The following is a 20,242-nucleotide window of genomic DNA, read 5'->3' on the forward strand; positions in this document are numbered from 1 at the left end:
ATAAGCCATGGAAGAATAGCTGGGAGAATGTCAGATTGCAAATAGTGCAACATCAGCTTAGCTAACAGTCTGTCTCAAGGTTTCAAGTCACTAATCCTGCCAATAATATATAATTGTAACATGAAATACATCTGCAGAATTGCAAGGTCTCAGTAAATAGTCACACCATTAGATTGAAACATTTGGAGGCAATACTTGAGCTTTCAAGAAGAACATCTCATATAGATTGACTAATGAGTGGCTGAGTTAGACTGTCAATCCATTTGTATTTTGTTATCTGATTTCAAAACTGTATAACTGTTAACGCTTTACGATGTAACTTCACCTATCCGTAGGGAGTGTGTACGCTCTATCCAGAGAGTATATCTTCTGTCTGATAGGTCTTACTGGCCGGTAATAAAGACTGCTTTGTTCAAAGCACAAGAGGTATTCGACTCAGTAATTTTACTGAACCAGATTGAGGTAAAAGAATCCAGGAATTAACTATGAGTGAGCAAAACAGATCCTCTTCAGGAAGGGAGGGGAAACGGGTTTGTGGGCATCTACTTTTGTATGATTGTTCTACCTGACCACAAAGGAATGCCAAAAGGAAATGCCAAATAGTTACGTCTTTTTTATGCTCTTGAACAGGTTTGAACTAGTTTACTATCCGATATTTTATTGGTTTGTCTGCTCTTTCACTTTAAAAAAAAATATTAGCTTATTCTTCAGATTTTAAGTAAATCTGCATCTGATAAAAATTTAAAACTGTTATCAATTTTACTTTCAGAATATCGAGAATTTTGTGGGGGGAAAATAAAGTTTTGCTTCTGCAACATTTTGTCCAAGAAATGTTAATTCAGTAAAAGGACACTTGTTCCGCTTCCCGATAGTCTTGTTCCCACTGATCCAAAAACCGGTCCCTGCTCCTCTCCCAGCTTAGCCTTGGTCCCGGGTATCACTCCAGTTCAGGAGGCCGTTCTCATCCACTTCCTGTTGCCACCGCCCCAGGTATTAGCTACAAAAATGAGTCTCGCAGCTGTTCGGGCTGTCCCTGGTCCCTCTCCAAAAATCGTTCTCCAGCTTCAAGAAATATCAGTTCCGCTTCTCTGACTTCCCACAATGTGAATGCCAGAGCAGGCAGTTAGAGGTTGGCGGGGGGGGGTGTGAGGAAAGAGTCTCTACGAGTTTCAAGAAGGGTGGTGCTGGCATCTGTTACGTGCAGTGTGCATGCTGTTCTGTTTTGATTAGTCACCAGGCCAGGTTGAAGGCCAGGCTCCTGGCCACTGACCCATTGCTATGTTCTGCTAACTTGGGCACCAACACTCAGCGGCCACTGGAATGCGAGGAGAAAGGTTTTTACAAGTCCTTGGAAAAGATTCAAAATTAGTTATGGTTCTGGTTTGGGGCCTCAAGAACACGAAAACAACTCATTGTGTTCATTATGTCCCTTCACTGTCTTCCATATGGAAGTATTTATTAGAGTCTTTTTCAATAAAAGCTTCATTTACTTTAACTCCAATACCGGATTGCTTCAGTGAGTAGGTCAGTAATTCTCTTCTGTTTGCATAGCATGCAGGATAAGAACCAGAGTTTTCTTTTTTCCACTGAAATGTGTCATTAAGCAGCTAATGTTATTGTAGTATGAAAAAAATGTGTTATGCAACATTGGATCAATTATAAGCTGAGTATTGGTAGAAGCTAAAGCTTACTTCTGAACTGAAAATACATTCTTTGTGCCAGACATGGCTTAGTTATTGGACTGGATTTGAATAATATGATCTCCATACCATGGGATTGATGGAACAAAAGGGAAATGTGATTGAGGAGTTTAAGGGGAAAAGCATATGGCTTGAAACATATTGTATAAATTGAACAAATGTCAGCAAGCAGCGGTTTATAGATATGAAGTGGATGGTGCCAGTGTTTGTTTCATATAAGTTACTTGTCCTTGGTGTGTATTTTATATAATATAATCCTAGCTATTAGATTTTTACTTACTATATTGGATATGCAATTTAATCCTGCTTTAATGATGTTTCAAATGCCTACTGTGCAAACAGTCATATCTCAAACTATTTCTTTACATCTATTATCTTATTAAAAATCTTGCAACTGCACATACAAAACCTCAAATAATGAAAGAATTTAAGCAACCAAAATAAATTGTTCTTACCCATTGAGGGAAATAATCCTGAGGTTCAAAATATTTCCCAATGTGCACATTCTTTTTATAGTTCCCCAAGTCAGCCTGCAATGCATATGCTGTGAGCAAAAAATAGACTTCCTCTTTGCTTGTGCACCGCGAGCTTAAAACTTGTTCTTTTAGTTGGCAATAATAGAAATGTCTTGCCTTCTTGTCACTGCAGGGATATGGAGAATTTTACAAGAGTTAGGCACTCAACTAAACAGCTGTTGATGTAAGTAACATGTATGCCAAGAATATTTTTTAAACCTGGATTTGCAACCTGGCTCATGAATGCTGTGTGTAACCATGCAGATCAGGAAGGTCTCAGAAATGATGCCCGGCCTATCCTGCGCTGCGTTAACTGATCCTAGTTGGATCAGTGGCAGGGATCTCAGCACTCCTGAGAATGTAGGTAGAAGGGACGGGGGAGGGAGAGGTGGGCAGGGATTGGTCAGGATTCCTTCTCTTGATTCAAGCGAGAGCTGGACCTGTTTCTGGCTGGGGCACACATCACCTCTTACAGAAGGTGGGTACTGTAGGGCATTCACGGGCAGAGTGATCTCCTGGACTAGTTTCAATCACCTAGATGGGTCGGAAAGGAATTTCCCAAATTTTTTCCCCAGAATTGGCCTGGGTTTTTTTTTTAATAAACTTTTTTTTTTGCCTCTCCCAGGAGATCACATAGTTTCGGGTGGCATGGAGTGAATATATTATGATACACAAGGTATCACAATTGTGTGGGACAGGCTCGATGGACCAGAGGGTCGTATGTTCGTATTGCTATTCAATGACAACACCCAACCTTTGCTGGAACATGCCCATGTTGGATGTCAGGTGAGGATCAAGCTTGACTGTGCTGTATCCCGACAGTCATTGTTTGCACCAGAAAAAACAAGCACTTGGGCGAGGAGGTAGAAGGCAACAGTCACCTGCGGATCTGTACCTTAACTGACGAGTGACGCCTTCAAGAAAGAGGAAAGGGGACAAAAATGGTCTATAAATTGGGGGAAAATTCTACAAAATCAGTGTGACTCATATCACAAGGATTTCAACGTCCGGCAGCTAAACAATACGCCAAGCTACTCAACAGAGAGCCATAATGGAAGAACCCATTTATCTTCATATAAAACAGCTGCCAGGTGCTAAAATAAAACAAAAATGATGCTGGAAGTGTAATGTTATTGTTCAGCTCACAGCCAGCACTTTGTTTGAAAATCAGAAACCATCAGTGACCTATAGAATCACCTCCAGCACAGGTGTACCCTTTTTTTCTTTCATGTAATTATTTTACCTCAGTAATACTTATTTTGGAGATGAACAAACGAGGCAACGGAAGCAACCATTTGTCGCAGATACAATATTGAGCAGCCACACAGCAGGTGTACGTTTATTATTGTCAGGCTCTCTTCATAAAAGATTACATTATTCAGTGATTTTTTTTTTAAACATACAAAATCATGACCCATGGAAAGTGTTACTGAATAGATACATTTACTTTATTATTTTAACCCAACTACTAAATAGGAACACTGTACCTTATTATTTTTCCGTTTTCAACGTAGTACTGCACCCTTAGGCAAACGACGAACGGAGCTCCAAACTTCTCATTGTTCTGTTAAAAAAGGAAAGGGAGAGGGAAGAAGGAGGCAGCATCATTAGAACATAACCAAACATTGCTGCCAAGGTTAAAGCCCCGATTTTAACTTAACCTGCACGGTGGGAACAGAGCGAGTTCGGGTCAGAGGCCCGTTTTACACAACCACCCGACTTTCCTCTGACTTCAATTTATATTCTCTAGTACAACATTCCTGGTTTGATTTGAAATAATCTCGGTTTACCCTATCCATACCACATGTACAACTTTCATTTACATAGCGTCTTTAACATTAACAAAACATCCCAAAGCAAGTCACATTTGGGGGTCAAGCATCAACAGCAGTAGGAGGAGGTTACTACACAAAATTCAAGGGGTTATTACACAAAATAAGGACTCATGGTATTGGGAGTAATATATTAGCATGGATTGAGGATTGGTTAATGGACAGGAATAAAAGGGACTTTTTCAGATTAGCAGGCTGTAACTAGAGGGGTACTGCAAGGATCGGTGCTTGGGCATCAGTTTTTACAATCTATATTAATGACTTAGATGAAGGTACTGAGTGTAACATATCCAAGTTTGCTGATGATACAAAGTTAGGTGAGAAAGTTGTGAGGAGGACGCAAAGAGGCTGCAGAGAGATATAGACAGGTTGACTGAGTGGGCAAGAACATAGCAAATGGAATACAATGTGGGGAAATGGGAAGTTATCCACTTTGGTAGGAAAAACAAGAAAGCAGAATGTTTTTTGGATGGTGAGACTGGGAAATGTTTGCACTCACAGGGACCTGGTTGTCCTTGTACATGAATCACAGAAAGTTAACATGCAGGTTCAGCAAGCAATTAGGAAAGTAAATAACATGTTAGCTTTTGTTACAAAAGGATTAGAGTAGAGTAAAGGCTGCCGAAATTGCCCACTGCCGGAAACGCGGCGCACCTATCCTAATTTGTTTTTACCGGCCCGGTGGATGTGGTGGCCTCGAGTGAAATTCCGCTCTTTGACTTTTTTTAAAATCAGCCGACCGGAAGTTGGTCATAATGGGGGCTGATGTGAGCGGAAGTTCTCACACTAGAGGGGTGGAAGTTGGGGGCGGGTGGAGTGTCCGCTGCTGTCAGTCATTAGCGTAGCGCTGATGATGTCATCGCACTGGCGCGTCACCACATCTCTCCCCTTCACTTAAAGGGGAGACACGCTGCGATTCTTTAGGTTAGGTCCACTGGGCCACCAGGGAGGGTATCGGCTGGACCAGCGACCTGGCACCCAAGAGGGGGTACTAGGCTGCCTGTTGGTGGCCCGGCCGAACCTGAGGGCATAACTGTCGGCCCGACATGGCAGTCAGCCGACAAAAAAAAAATGCCGGCGGCCGCCCCTTAAATGGCTGCCGCACTGCAATTTTGCAAGTACTCCAAGCAGAGTGCACTGCCAGAAAAAGCTGCCAGAGGCACCGGTCAGTGGGAGGAAGATTTTCTGGCTAGAATTTCGCGATCGGGTTGGGGAAGGCGGGGTACATCGGCAGTGTGCGCTCTGATAACGCACTTAGGATGGATCGGCAGCAACGGAATGGTAGTGGGGGGAGCAGATCACCGCTGGGATACCACAGGAACGGAATTTTCAAAATGGCGGCCATTCTACAAAAAAATCGGCAGCCATTGCACTCCGCTGCGTGGCTGCCGATTTTTGGTGGTAATAGGCTTAAGGGAAGGGTCAATTTCGGCCCCAAGATGTCTTACCACATCTGGTGTACTAAGGAAAGACATACTTGCCATAGAGGGAGTGCAGCGAAGATTCACTAGACTGGTTCTGGGATGAGGGGATTGCCCTATGAGGAGAAATTGAATAGACTAGGCCTATATTCCTTAGAGTTTAGAAGAATGAGAGGTGATATAATTGAAACACATAAAATTCTTAAGGTGTTTGACAGGGTTAATGGTGCGAAAATGTTTCCCATGGCTCTGGAATCTAGAACACGAGGTCACAGTCACAGAATAATGGGTAGGCCTCTTCCTCCTCTCCTGGAGATTCTGGTTGCAAGCTTGCAGGCAGACAGCACTGGAGCAGCTCCTTTTCCACAGGCTCCCAACTCAAAAGTGGCTAAGCCACTCCCACAACAGCTCTACAACTATTTTGTTGTAATACTTTAATCAAATTAAAGAGGGCGGGTTACACTCCAGAAACCAGAATAATGGGTAGGCCATTTAGCACTAAGATGAGGAGAAATTTCTTCACTCAAGGGTGATGAAAGGTTGATAAATTTTGGGGAACAAAGGGAATTAAGGGATATGGGGATAGTGTGGGAAGGTGGAGTTGAGGTAGAAGATCATGATCATGATGAATGGCGCAGCAGGTTCGAAGGGTCAAATAGCTCCTATTTCTCATGTTCTTATAAGGACTAGGAAAGGTGGTCAGGGGCGCTGTTGAAGAGGTAGGTTTTCCAATAGCGGAAGGGTCGATAACGAGAGGTGATTGGATAAAGAACCAGAGGTGAGTGGTTGGGATTTGGAATGCACTGCCTGATAGGGTGGTGGATACAGATTCAACAATAACCTTCAAAATGGAATTGGATAAATACTTGAAGGAGAAAAAAATTGCAGGGATGTGGGGAAAGAGTGGGGGGGTGGAATTAACCTGGATTGCTTTTCGAAAGAGCTGGCGCAGACTCAATGGATTGAATGGCCTCTTTCTGTGCTGTACTATTCTATGATTCTATAAAGAATTATTTTGAGGGTGGGAAAAACTTCACAAGATGAAGGGGCTTAGGAAGGGCGTTCCAGAGCATGGGAGTCAGACAGTTGAAAGCTCTGCGACCAATTCTGAGCACCTAATGTCAACATCAAGCACTCTCAGCTCTGGTAAAGCATGGTTTGATTCAGGATAAAGCTTTTGTTTAACTGCCACATTGATTTTGACAGTTACTCTGTCAGTGTTCTACAGCATTGAGCTGCTGCAAACACTGCACAAAGGTGCACGGCTGCATCCAGGCTCGCCTTCCAGATGCTTATGGAAGGAGACACAGCACGCAAGGAGGTTGTCTTCCCTTCCAATGGGCGGAAGAGACCTCCCCAGGACATCAACACAGCCTGGTTGCACATTGCACAGGAGGGCACACGCAGGGATGTCATCTGGAGGAGCTGGCTGCAGTGGTGCAAACCTTTCAATGATCTCAGTGGATCATGAAACATTGCTGCAAAGCCGCACTCAACCTCATCCTGCTGTGCCACTCATCACATCCCCATCACTCTGCTTTCCCTACCCTACTCCTGTACATCCTTACTCACACCAACTGATCTTGCACCTCCACCCATCCCCCTCTCTCTCTACATTATCACATCCCCATCTCACTAGCCACACCTCACACTCACCCTCATCCTTGTCCAATCATACCAATTAATAACACACAAGGGTAGGCACTTGGGTCTTTTAGCCAATGTTCATGTAGAGTTTCTGCTAATGGTTCTCAAACATTGAAATCTTTATTTTGAACACTTTGCGTACTTGGACAGATTTGTGTGAATATTTGGAAGTAGCTTAGTGAGTTGTAGTAAATGGTGAGACACAAGAGTACTCTCTGCAATGGTGGTGAGTGTGAAAGGAGTGGTTTGTTCATTACAGGGATGCTTTATGGTGCTGGTGTGTGATGGTGCCAACTTGGTGCATCATGTGGCAGCCAGGGTGTACAGCATCAAATGAAGTAAAGGTGACCATGGTGAGGCCATCCCGGGCAGCAATGTGGTCAGATGCTGATGTCTTGTGCAGTATCAAGTGATTGCAGAAAAGTTGTGTGTTGTTGGTGGTGCTGCTGGTGTGTTTAGTGATATTGGTGTTGGGGCTGATCGTGGTGGGATTCTGAGGACCAAGATGAGATTTTCTCAAGGGCACCGATGCAGCTGAAGTTGAGATGACAGAAGCGATCTGTCAATGGTGAGAGAGGTTGCTTCAAGGTGACAGTGCATAGAGAGTTCACTGCAGATACTTCCAAACTGCATACAGCTTCAGCCTCTGAGATTGGAAAGTGAACAGCTGTGAAATGGTAGCTTTTATACCATTTCTGCAGCTGTCAACTAGTCAAAGCAGAGGAGAGTCGTTGAGAATCCGACACACTTACCTGACGTGAAGCCCGCGTGACGGGAAGCTGCTGAAAGTACCTGGTAAAATTATTTTTAAATACTTCTAAACTACCTCTTAATGATCTTAATTAGCTGGCCCGTCACTTGGTGTCGGGTCTGTGAACCGCAGCCAGACCCGACACTCTGGAAACTGACAAGGAGACGGGTTCAGAGCGGGCCCGCCTCCAAACCCACACTTGCAGGGCTTGTAAGATTCCGGCCATAGAATCCACAGATTTGTTATTCTATAATAAGCACAATGCAGGAACTCAAACTAGGCTATCCAAATGACTCAAAAATTACAGTTGCTGCAGATGTACCAAATAATAAATTCAAAAAACTTACTTTGCTAATTTCTTTCTTCCATTCCTTGGGGAAATATTTAGTGAGTTTCTGCTCCAAGTCTACAAAAATGTGTTCATTGTCTAAAAACATGAAAATAACACTTCAGTTACCTTCGTGAGAGCAATTACAAGAATGCAGCCCAGCCCAACCTGGTGTGTGGCTCAATGTCACATTGTAAACAAGAAACAGAGAACATTTCGTGAATATCAGACTTTCCAAAAACTTTTAAAAATAAGCCAAAAACACAGCAAAAACCTGGCCTCAGTATTTCACTTTAACTGAATTGTCCAGTTTTGAATAGTACAATAAGTGCATTATTAGTGTCTACACTCAGAAATCCATTGGCAAAAGAACCAAAGACGACATAAGAAAAAACTTTTTTTACACAGCGAGTGGTTAGGATCTGGAATGCACTGTCTGAAAGGGAGGGGGGGCGGGGTGGAATCAGACTCAATCATGGCTTTCAAAAGGGAGTTGGATAAGTACCGAAAAGAAAAACATTTGCAGAGCTATGGGGAAAGGGCGGAGAAGTGGGACTAGCTGAGGTGCATTTGCAGAGAGCCGGCACGGGCTTGACGGGCCAAAAGACCTTCCGTGCTGTAACCATTCTATGATTCTATGAACAGGATATAATCCTTCAAGTCCAGTTGCTCTTTACTAATGTATTACTCTGGTATATGTACATTGCAGTATTCTATCCCTCTGCTAGTGCAATCCAGTAACAATGGGGGCATTTTAACCCCCCCCCACAGCACAGCGGGGTGAGGTGGGTATGTTAGATTCATAAAAATGGGGAATCCAACCCCAACCTGGCACGAATGCGCCTACTACCAGTTTCACTGGGGCGGATTGGGATCAGCCGAGTAAGCTGCTCTCGAGAGGTGAGTCAGGAATTATAATATTTAAATGAGGCCGCCATGTGGATTCTGTTAAACCTCCACGTTCCCCGGCCGCTAAAAGCTGGCCCTGCTCCCTGCCCGTAAATATCCGGGCCAATGTAATTTTTTAAAACTGAAACCCCAACATTGTGCTGACCATTATAATCCCCAACTATCTTTCCTGATCAACACACTGTACCACTGTTCCATTTAAAATATGCCCATCTATTGGTTCATTGCTCCTGCAGAACTTTGGCACTTTGAATTGCATAAGCCATATGCTCATTTAGCCAAGAGATCTAAATTCTTCAAAATGTGGTTTCATATTTCAGTATTATTTGTCCTGCCTCCAATTTTAGTATCAGTTCAAACTTGCAGGTTTTGTTTACGATATTTTTCTCCTCCAAATCATTAATTAGTATAATTTAAAAATAGCAAAGCTCCATTTAAAACCTCTTTCCAGTCAAAAAAGAAAACCCCACATACAGTTCCTCTCCATTTTCTATTTACAAGTCCATACTTTATCCAGCATCACACTTTACCTTGTATTCAATGACTTCTCAACTTAGCCGTTAATGGTCAATATGGAATCTTGCATAAAGCTTTCTAAAAAAAAAACCTTCTTCGCTTCCTCCTCCAAAACAAAATTCTTTCTGCTCTTCAGTGGTGACAGCATGTTTCAGACATGAGGTAGGCAGGGGAGGAAAGAGTGCTCGGGAATCAGCAAAAGTTGACTTAATTCAGCTGAAAATAATGTGAATGGGAATCCAGTGCTGCGGCGTGCCAGAGAAGTGGAAGACTTTGACTAGAGACTGAGCAGTTCCACACAGCGGAGTGAGATATGCTCAGAAATTTAAATTCTGAAGATAAATCTCATGGACGACAACTTGCATTTATATAGTGATATTAATGGCCCAGAAATTCCTCTGGGGGTCTTCCCACGGGCAACTGCCTCCTCGCTGGATATTTTTTTACGAATTTACCTAGTGGTCTAGGAAGCGTCCTGATTTCAACGGGGAAGCCTTCTCCTCCCGCGCTGTGAAACGCGCTCCCGTGCAGAGTGTCCAGACGCAGAAGATGCAGTCATGTGTGACTGCTCAGCCAATCAGGTAAGTATTTCACAGGTTCCCATTAATAGCACTGAGACTCGCGTAACTACGAGTTCTCAGTGCATTAATGGGAACAAAAGCAATCACATAAAATAATAAAAAATAAAACAGACCACACATATTTAAAATTAATTGAAATTAAAGTTATGTCTTATAAAAATAAAATATTTTCCCAATGTTTTAAAAAAATTTTTAAATTATGGTTAAAAATAAACTTACCATCGTGGGGAGGGTTTTTTAGCAATAAACTATGTGTTTATAATTTTATTTTCCAATTCTTTTTGTGTGTTTTAAAACACTTGCACCTGTAAAAGTAGGCTATGTGCCTGCTTTTTCAGGCGCAAGATTTTTTGAGGACATTTGCTGGGCAAGATATGGGTAAATAAGCCCAATCTTGCCCATACAAACGTCCTCGTTCCCGATCTGGCTATGATCTGTCAAGCTCCAGCTTGACAGATTGGAAAAGCCGGTTTTCAGAGCATGCGCATTGCGCACTGAAAACCGGCTTTTCCGATGCCTTCCCGGGTCCGTAGAAATTTCGTACGGGCCCAGGACGTCGGAAATTCTGCCCCAATGTAAAAAAAATCCCAAAATTGCTTCACCTGCAACCAATGGTTCTTCTCTGACCAGTAGCAGGCATCAGTGCTTCTCCAAACTCCTTTTCCTCATTACAGCACATCATCCTTTACCACACCACTCTCTATTTCAATATCTTCTTACCAGTTATCATCCATTGACCATTCCCTCAATCAAATCTCTTCTCTCCTGACTGACCTCTGTCTTCGCATCAAATGAGTTCCCATCCTCTGATTTCAATCTTCACTTGAATTCTCCCTTACCTTCCTCCAACAGCCTTTCAACCTCACATCTACTCCCCCACCTATATTCAACAGCCAAGCCCTTGACCTCATTATCACACATGGTCACAATCCCTCATTGACGAAGCTCTCTCCAACTTCATTCATGGCCGATATTTTCTGTATCTGGGTGGGTCGGGTCGTGACCCCGCTCCTCATTCCATTCCGCTCCTCATTCCATTCCACTCCTCAGATCAACTTTCTATTAATGGCGCTTATTAAGGCAGCCCTGTGTGTTACATGGCCCTATTAAATGGTGCGGGTCTGCTGACATCATCAGTGACACGTTTTCAGCCAGGATATTTAAAGCAGCAGTGACCACACTGCATTTGAAGGTTCATTTAGGATTGTGTAAACACTGTACTGAAGTTTTTGAGTGTTCCAAATACTTGGAAACATGACTGCACAAAGGCTGAGGGCTGAGGTTCTCTGATGACATCCTCCATATGCTTGTGGAGAGAGTCAAGAGCATGGAGGTCCTCTTCCCTTCCAATGGGCAGGAGAGACCTCCCCAGCAGACGTCAACAGCACGGATGTTGTCAGGAGGACCTGGGTCCAGTGCTGGAAACGCTTCAATGATCTAATTAGATCAAGAAAGTTGAGTGCAAAGCCACACTCAACTTCATCCTGCTGTGCATTTCATCACATCCCCATCACTCTGCCTTCCCAAGCCTCACATCATTACTCACACCAACATACTCTGCATGTTCACCCATCCCTCTCTATCTATCTACATTATCACATCCCCATCTAACTAGCCACTCCTCACACTCACCCTCATCCTAATGCAATCATATCAACTAACAACACACAAGGAGGCCACTTGGCACTGGCCCCCACTCCATCATAGTCACCATGTAAAGACCTTATCCATCCATTTCTCACACTCATTCCATCATTCATTCAAACTTCTCTTCTTTCCCTCCTTGCAGGGGAAGAGAGCCTACAATGAGGGGGAGGGAGAGAACCAGAGGTTGCCCTCCATCATTGGCCACGTTAACTGCAGCAGAGGAGAGCGCCCTAGAAGTTTCAGTGGCAGAGCAGTTGGAGGTGGGAGACAGAAAGAGGGGGGCATCTCATCAACCTGGTAATAGAATTACACCACATGGCATACAGCAGTCACTCATATGGGCACTGATGTCAGCAGCCAGTGAATGTTCATCATATGCATAATGGTATCGTTACCCATCCTTGATATGACATTTCTAAACCATCTCTTTACTCTCCCACGGGTTCATCAAGAGCCCCCCACTGTCCTGGAAGAAGAGGAAGACCACTCCTCAGAGGACCTTCCAGCCTCTGAGGACGCACTGTCACCAGACATAAGCGCACCCAGCACCAGTGCAGAGCCGCACACCTCGGTGGTCCCACGAGAGATAGAGTAGTATTGTCACCTGGTGTGTCACAAGTCACAAATGGTCAAGAGAAGATGGTGGAGACAGCAGTGGCGACTCCTCGGCAGAGGCCGCAGGATGCTCCCAGCTCTGCTTAGCTGCATGTAGATTCTGAACCTCGGAGGCCATCCAGAAAGGCAATCCTGGAGGTGCAGCAAGACGAAGTCTTTGACAGGTTTTGCGACCGCAATGTCTGCAAATGTGCAGAGAATGGAGGAGTCCATCTCCAACATGAGCACCACCGTGTCGTAGGTGATGGTGACTTTATGTTCTTTCATGGAAAGGATGGCCACCTGCATGGAGCTGCTAATGCGCCACTCACAGGAGCACATGGTATCGATGGAGAGTAAATGGCTATCTATGGAGAATAGAAGGCTATCTATGGAGAATAGATGGCAGACGTTCATAGACCTCCCCTCTAGGAGGGATGTCAATGTAGACTTGGGAGCTTTGAAGAGCCTGTGTGCCCAGTGCCTTGCTCCTCATTCAGCACTAATCCTCGCTGCTACGCTATGTTGTGCAGGGCGCAGCAGACCATGACGATTCTGGAGACCCTTGCTGGTGCATACTGAAGGGCTCCTCAAGGCATCTGAAGCGCATTTTCAGCATGCCAATGGTCTGCTCTATGACACATCTGGCAGAAATGTGGCTTTCATTATAACGCTCCTTGGCCTCCTCAAGAGCATCATGTGTCACATCTTCAGTGGCTAGCCTTAGTCTCCAAGCGTGAAGAGCTGAAGGAGGGTGGACTGACGCAGGATGAAAGAGTCATAGCAGCTGCACAGTGAGGGAGTGGAAGCTTTTGCAGTTGACAAAGACTCCTAGGTGATGGAGTACCCTGATGGTCACGTGTACAGTTAATGATGCCTTGCACCCGTGGGAAGCCAGCCAGAGCCGCAAACACCAACACCCGCTCAGTAACACTGGCTTCATCCGTGGCAAAGTTGATATAATTGGCTGACTTGTCAAACAGAGAATCGGTGACCTGTGTGATGCATCTGTGGGTGGCCAACTGAGAGATGCCACAAATGTTTGCTGCAGATCCGTGGAAGGAGGCGAAGAAGTGAAGGGCACTGGTGACTTTGACAGCCAGTGGTAAGGTGTGTCCACCCGTTCCTCCGGATAACGGGTCTTGCTCCAGCAATGTGCAAATGTGTGCGACGACCTGGTGCAAAGCCTGAGCCTCCTTTGGCATTGCTGCTCAGTCATGTTGAAGAAACTCATCCTCTGCCTATATACCCTGTGTTGGGGGTACTGCCTCCAGTCCGGTGCAGCCCTGTGCTGATGTTCTGGCAGCATCAGGTGATTGAGCAGAAGGTTGGTGGTGGTGGTGTTGTTGTTGGTGCTACTGGTGTTGGGGCTGATCGTGGTCTGATTCTGAGGACCAAGGTGAGACAGTATAAACAACACCCATGCTGATGGAATAGATGGCAGGTCAAGTAGAGATGACAGAAGCAATCTGTCAATGATGTGATAAGTTGTCTCAATGAGGTAACAGTGGTTGCCGACTTTGCTGAAAAGACTTGCAACCTCTAGAAAGCTAAATCTGTGCTGACAATGCATTCAGCAACAGCATCTGTCTTAGGAAAGTAACCAGTTGTCAGGTGAGTGTATTTATTGTGCTTTCTATGTTGTGCACTAATGAGCTGCATCAAAGGACACTGAATTTCTGCCTCAGGTTTTCACATGTGGTTCCAGAGCTGTGTGATTCCCGTGGTTATCTAGGGAAATTTGAAAGATCGGGTTAAAAAGATGCTTAATAGTCTAACACCAACCTTACAATGATCTCAATTAGCTCAGCTGCCTCTGCCGTTCAGGTCGCTGCCGCGCTGGCTAACACGCCAGAGGGAAAGGCGCGTGGGGGCGGGATGATGGCGGGCTCCCGACCCGCTCCAAGTTATTTCAAATTTCCCTCCTGACCCGCCTCCAATGCCGCCCACACAGATGCCAGAAAATTCCGGCCCATATTTCTATTTTTCTGCACAGGAATAAAATCTCTCCTGTGCCCTTTCTAAATCGGACTTCCCCCACCTATGGTCTGCTATCTATGACAACATGGGTACCTTCATCAAGTTTCTCCACAACCATCTGGTTTGCACCTTCAATATTTGTCGCCTCAGATACTGTAGTATCTCTCTTGGTTTAATATACATTGCCACAGTTTCCAAGTAGCAGACCATAAGGTTGGATGACACTTGGTATTTCCTTGGCCTGGCTGTCCGCCAGCAGGTCTGGCTGGATCACCAAGTTGTATCATCACTCCCTCTCGCTGGTCAAAACCATTTACTACTCCGAGATCACCCTGAACAAAAAACAAACCCCTTTTCTCCACTACTAACCATTCCCTCATACTTCCTCCCACCTCACCTCAGACTTGTCCAAAATTGAAGTTACAATAGTGCAGTTGTTTTGTTACTGGACTAGTAAGCCAAAAGCCTGAATGAATAATCCTCGAACACTAGACTTCTCTTCATCCCACAGTTCCATCAGCCGGCAGTCAGTAACTATGCTCATGCCCTCTAGAATTCTCCACCCAGTTCCCTCAGCCTTGCCATTTTTTTTTTTAAACTTCAAAACTCGCCTCTTTGCCTGTGCCTTCAGTTCTTTGATTACCCACCCAAGCATCTCCATTCCCCTCCTGGGTCCACCTGGTCCTTCTTATTGCAAATGCTCTGGGAAGTCTTCCTTCACATGAGGAGCAAGATACAAATGCAAGTATTAGTTGCTGAAAATCCGAGTACATCAAATCAGCTTCATTTCCCCATCAGTAATGTCTTTCAAAAACTACAGCAATTTAGTTAAACAGGGCCTTAACATTCCTGAACCAATGCTGGCTGCACTGTAACAAATTCAATTTTCCTGCTAGATCTCTCAAAATTGTTTCAAAGATTTTATAACGTGTTAAACTTACTGTTGATCGGTTATTTCTAAATGTATTTGACCCCTTTTTAGAATGAGGGAGTCTGAAAGTCCAAATATACCACATCAACTGGTTCTTCCTTGTCCACTCTACTGGAAACATCCTCAAAAAATTCCAGAAGATTTGTCAAGCATGATTTCCCTTTCACAAATCCATGCTGACTTGGACCTATCATGTCACCTCTTTCCAAATGCACTGCTATGACATCCTTAATAATTGATTCCATCATTTTACCCACTACCGATGTCAGGCTGACCGGTCTATAATTCCCTGTTTTCTCTCTCCCTCCTTTTTTAAAAAGTGGGGTTACATTGGCTACACTCCACTCCATAGGAACTGATCCAGAGTCAATGGAATGTTGGAAAATGACTGTCAACGCATCCACTATTTCCAAGGCCACCTCCTTAAGTACTCTGGGATGCAGTCCATCAGGCCCTGGGGATTTATCGGCCTTCAATCCCATCAATTTCCCCAACACAATTTCCCGGCTAATAAGGATTTCCCTCAGTTCCTCCTCCTTACTAGACCCCCCGACCCCATGTAACGACAGATATTAACTAACTATTAAATAACAATGCTATTATTTCAGATTCCATGTTTTGAAATTACCCAATATTTTATTTCTTCATTTTAAAAATCCTTTACAGCACTCCAATGGGAATGGTAACATAGTGGTTATGTTACTGGACTAATGATCCAGAGACAAGAGTTCAAATCCCACCATGGCAGCTGGGGAATTTAAATTCAGTTAATTAAATAAATCCAGAATAAAAAGCTAACATCAGTAATGGTGACCATGAAGCTATCGGATTGTCGTTAAAAACCCATCTGGTTCAGTAATATCCTTTAGGGAAAGAAATCTGCCGTCCTTACCTGGTCTGACCTATATGTGACTCTAGATCCACAGCAATGTGGTTGACTCTTAACTGCCCTCTGGCCTAGCAAGTCTGTCAGTTGTAAGAAGAACGCTACGAAAAACAAGAAGAATAAAACCGGACGGACCACCCGGCATAGATCTCGGCAACGGACACAACGGCACTCCCAGCCCAGTCAACCCTGCAAAATTGGGAGAGCTGTCCCACAGACTAGTCAAGCAACAGCCTGATATAGTCATACTCACAGAATCATACCTTTCAACCAATGTCCCAAACTCCTCCATCACCATCCCTGGGTATGTCATGTCCCACTGGTAGTGGCACAGTGGTATACAGTCAGGAGGGAGTGGCCCTGGGAGTCCTCAATATTGACTGAAGTCTCATGGCCGCAGGTCAAGCATGGGCAAGGAAACCTCCTGCTGATTACCACCTACCGCCCTCCCTCAGCTGATGAATCAGTACTCCTCCATATTGAACACCACTTAGAAGAAGCACTGAGAGTAGCAAGGGCACAGAATATACCCTGGTTAGGGGAATTCAATGTCCATAGTAGCACCACTACTGACCAAGTCCTGAAGGACATAGCTACCAGACTGGGCCCTGCGGGAGGTGGTGAGAAAACCAACAAGGGAAAAACCCACTTGATCTTGTCCTCACCAATCTACCTGTCGCAGATGTATTGGTAGCAGTGACCACCGCACAGTCATTGCGGAGACGAAATCCCATCGTCACACTGAGGACACCCTCCATTGTGTTGTGTGGCACTACCACCGTGCTAAATGGGATAGATTCAAAACAGATCTAGCAGCTCAAAACTGGACATCCATGAGGCGCTGTGGGCCATTAGCAGCAGTAGAATTGTATTCCACCACAATCTAACTTCATAGCCAGCATATTCCTCGCTCTACCATTACCATCAAGCCAGGGGACCAACCCTGGTTCAATAAGGAGTGTGGAAGAGCATGTCAGGAGCAGCACCAGGCGTACCTAAAAATGAGGTCCCAACCTGAGGAAGCTGCAACACAGGACTACATACATACTAAAAAGCGGAAGCAGCATGCTCTAGACAGAGCTAAGCGATCCCACAATCAACGGATCAGATTAAAGCTCTGCAGTCCTGCCACATCCAGTCGTGAATGGTGGTGGACAATTAACCATCTAATGGGAGGAGGAGGCTCCATGAATATCCATCCCTATACTCAATGATGGCAGAGCCCAGCATGAGAGTGCAAAAGACAAGGCTGAAGCATTTGCAAACATCTTCAGCCAGAAGTGCTGAGTGGATCATCCATGTCGACCTCCTCCTCGTGTCAGCTGGGGGTCAGTGGGTAGCACACTCACCTGAGTCAGAAGGTTGCGAGTTCGAGTCCCACTCCAGGGACTTGAGCATATAAATCTAGGGTGACACTCCAGTGCAGTGCCGAGGGAATACTACACTGTCGGATGTGCCGTCTTTTGGATGAGACATTAAACCGACGCCCTATCTGCCTTCTCGGGCAGACGTAAAAGATCCCACGGCACTATTTCGAAGAAGAGCAGGGGAGTTTTCTCCGGTGTCCTGGCCAATATTTATCCCTCAATCAACATCACAAAAACAGATTTTCTGGTCATTATCACATTGCTGTTTGTGGGAGTTTGTTGTGCGCAAGTTGGCTGCCACATTTCCCACATTACAACAGTGGGTACACTCCAAAAGTACTTCATTGGCTGTAAAGCGCTTTGAGACATCCAGGGGTCGTGAAAGGTGCTATATTAATGCAAATCTTTCTTTCCCTCCTGAGGACCCCACCATCACAGAATCCAGTCTTCAGCCTATTCAATTCACTCCACGTGATATCAAGAAGCAGCTGAGCGCACTGAATACAGCAAAGGCTATGGGCCCGGCTGTCATTCTGAAGACTTGTGCTCCAGAGCTAGCCGTGCCCCTACCCAAGCTGTTCCAGTACAGCTACAACACTGGCTAAATGACAATGTGGAAAACAGCCCGGGTATGTCCTGTCCACAAAAAGCAAGACAAATCCAATCTGGCCATTAACCGCCTCATCAGTCTACTCTCAATCATCAGCAAAGTGATGGAAGATGTCGTCGCTAGTGCACTTACTCACCCATAACATGCTCACTGATGCTCAGTTTGGGTTCCGCCAGGACCATTACAGCCTTGGTGCAAACATGGACAAAAGAGCTGAATTCCAGTGGTGAAGTGAGAGTGACAGCCCTTGACATCAAGGCAGCATCCGATAGAGTGTGGCATCAAGGAGCCCTAGTAAAATTGAAGTCAATGGGAATCAGGGGGAAAACTCTCCACTGGCTGGAGTCATATCTAGTACACTGGAAGATGGTTGTGGTTGGAGGTCAATCTTCACTGCCCCAGGACATCGCTGTAGGAGTTCCTCAGGGCTGTGTTCTAGGCCCAACCATCTTCAGCTGCTTCATAAATGACCTTCCCTCCATCATAAGGTCAGAAGTGGGGTGTTCACTGATGACTGCACACTATTCAGGGCCATTGGCAACTCCTCAGAAAATGAAGCATGCAGTGAGACCTGGACGACATTCATGCTTGGCTGGTAAGTGGCAAGTAACATTCTCGCTACACAAGTGTCAGGCAATGACGATCTCCAACAAGCGAGTGTCTAACCACCTCTCCTTGATATTCAACAACATTACCATCGTCGAATTCCCCACCATCAATATCCTGGGGGTCACCATTGACCAGAAACTTAACTGGACCAGCCACATAAATACTGTAGCCACAAGAGGTCAGAAGCTGGGTATTCTGCAGCGAATGTCTCACCTCCTGACTCCCCAAAGCCTTTCCACCATCTATAAGGCATAAGTCAGGAGTCTGATGGAACACTCTCCACTTGCCTGGATGAGTGCAACTCCAACAACAATCAAGAAGCTCAACACCAACCAGGACAAAAAGCAACCTGCTTGATTGGCACTCTAACTACCACCTTCAACATTCACTCCCTCCACCACCGGCGCACTGTGACTGCAGTGTGTACCCTGTACAAGTTGCCAAGGCTTCTTCGGCAGCACCTCCCAAACCCGTGACCTGTACCACCTAGAAAGACAAGGGCAGCAGGCGCATGGGAACGCCACTGCCTCCAAGTTTCCCTCCAAGTCACACACTGTCCTGACTTGGAAGTATATCGCTGCTCCTTCATCGTGGCTGAGTCAAAATCCTTCAACTCTCTTCCTAACAGCATTGTGGGAGTACCTTCACCAGACGGACTGCAGCGGTTCAAAGTGCGGCTCACCACCACCTTCTCAAGGGCAATTAGGGATGGGCAATAAATGCCGGCCTTGCCAGCAACGCCCACATCCCATGAACGAATAAAAAATAACTCTAGTGGTCGAGTCGGAAAGGCACTGTTGACCATTGTACAAAGCCACAGGACCAGCAGTTTCCAGGTTCATCAATTCCCATCTGTGCTAAATAAGCTGACATCAGCAGTTGCAGCAGTCAGGGTTGTAACATTGGCTTCTCCCCGACTCCCTGTCAAGGTCTGATCACTAAGAAACAGCTGCTGTTGGAGAATATGTATTTGTGCATAAAGACAGAATCAAGCTCAGCAGTAATGCCTCCTGCAACTGAATATTCCTGGTCTGGCTCGTAGGAGATGAATGGGCCACTCAGGTAAGGTAGCAAAGCACTGTTGGCACCCGTGGAACTATATGCCGTTAAAGGCCATAGGTGGAAGAAAGAAAAACCCTTCACTGTTACTCAAGATATGCTCCGAATTCAATGTTTGTCGTAGCTCATCAGCTTTTTTTAAACCCGCTATCGCTTAACCTTTACAATCCTCCTGCTTACTAGATTCCTCGTGTCTTTTGAAAGCCTTGTGCTTATTCCTAATACAACTCTTAGCGTCGTCGACCAGACAAACATTCCCAGCATTGAAGCACTGACCACACTTGATCTGTTCTGCTGGGCAGGCCACATTGTCCGCATGCCAGACACGAGACTCCCAAAGCAAGCGCTCTACTCAGAAC

The 20,242-nt window shown here is 45.2% G+C and overlaps 1 protein-coding gene across 11 annotated transcripts in view; it reads right to left on the minus strand.

The window, feature by feature from the left end:
• Nucleotides 1-20,242, minus strand: part of LOC139272969 (FERM domain-containing protein 6-like) — a 135,532-nt gene that overhangs the window by 46,756 nt on the left and 68,534 nt on the right. For all 11 annotated transcript variants that reach the window (XM_070889170.1, XM_070889167.1, XM_070889173.1 and 8 more), the window contains 3 exons: nt 8,214-8,293; nt 3,703-3,779; nt 2,156-2,342 (listed from right to left, as the gene is read on the minus strand). In XM_070889170.1, coding sequence (XP_070745271.1) covers nt 2,156-2,342; nt 3,703-3,779; nt 8,214-8,293 — 344 coding nt within the window. The remainder of the gene's footprint in view (nt 1-2,155; nt 2,343-3,702; nt 3,780-8,213; nt 8,294-20,242) is intronic.

The sequence above is a fragment of the Pristiophorus japonicus genome, chromosome 9 (genome assembly GCF_044704955.1).
Source record: "Pristiophorus japonicus isolate sPriJap1 chromosome 9, sPriJap1.hap1, whole genome shotgun sequence".
NCBI classification, from domain to species: Eukaryota; Metazoa; Chordata; class Chondrichthyes; family Pristiophoridae; genus Pristiophorus; species Pristiophorus japonicus.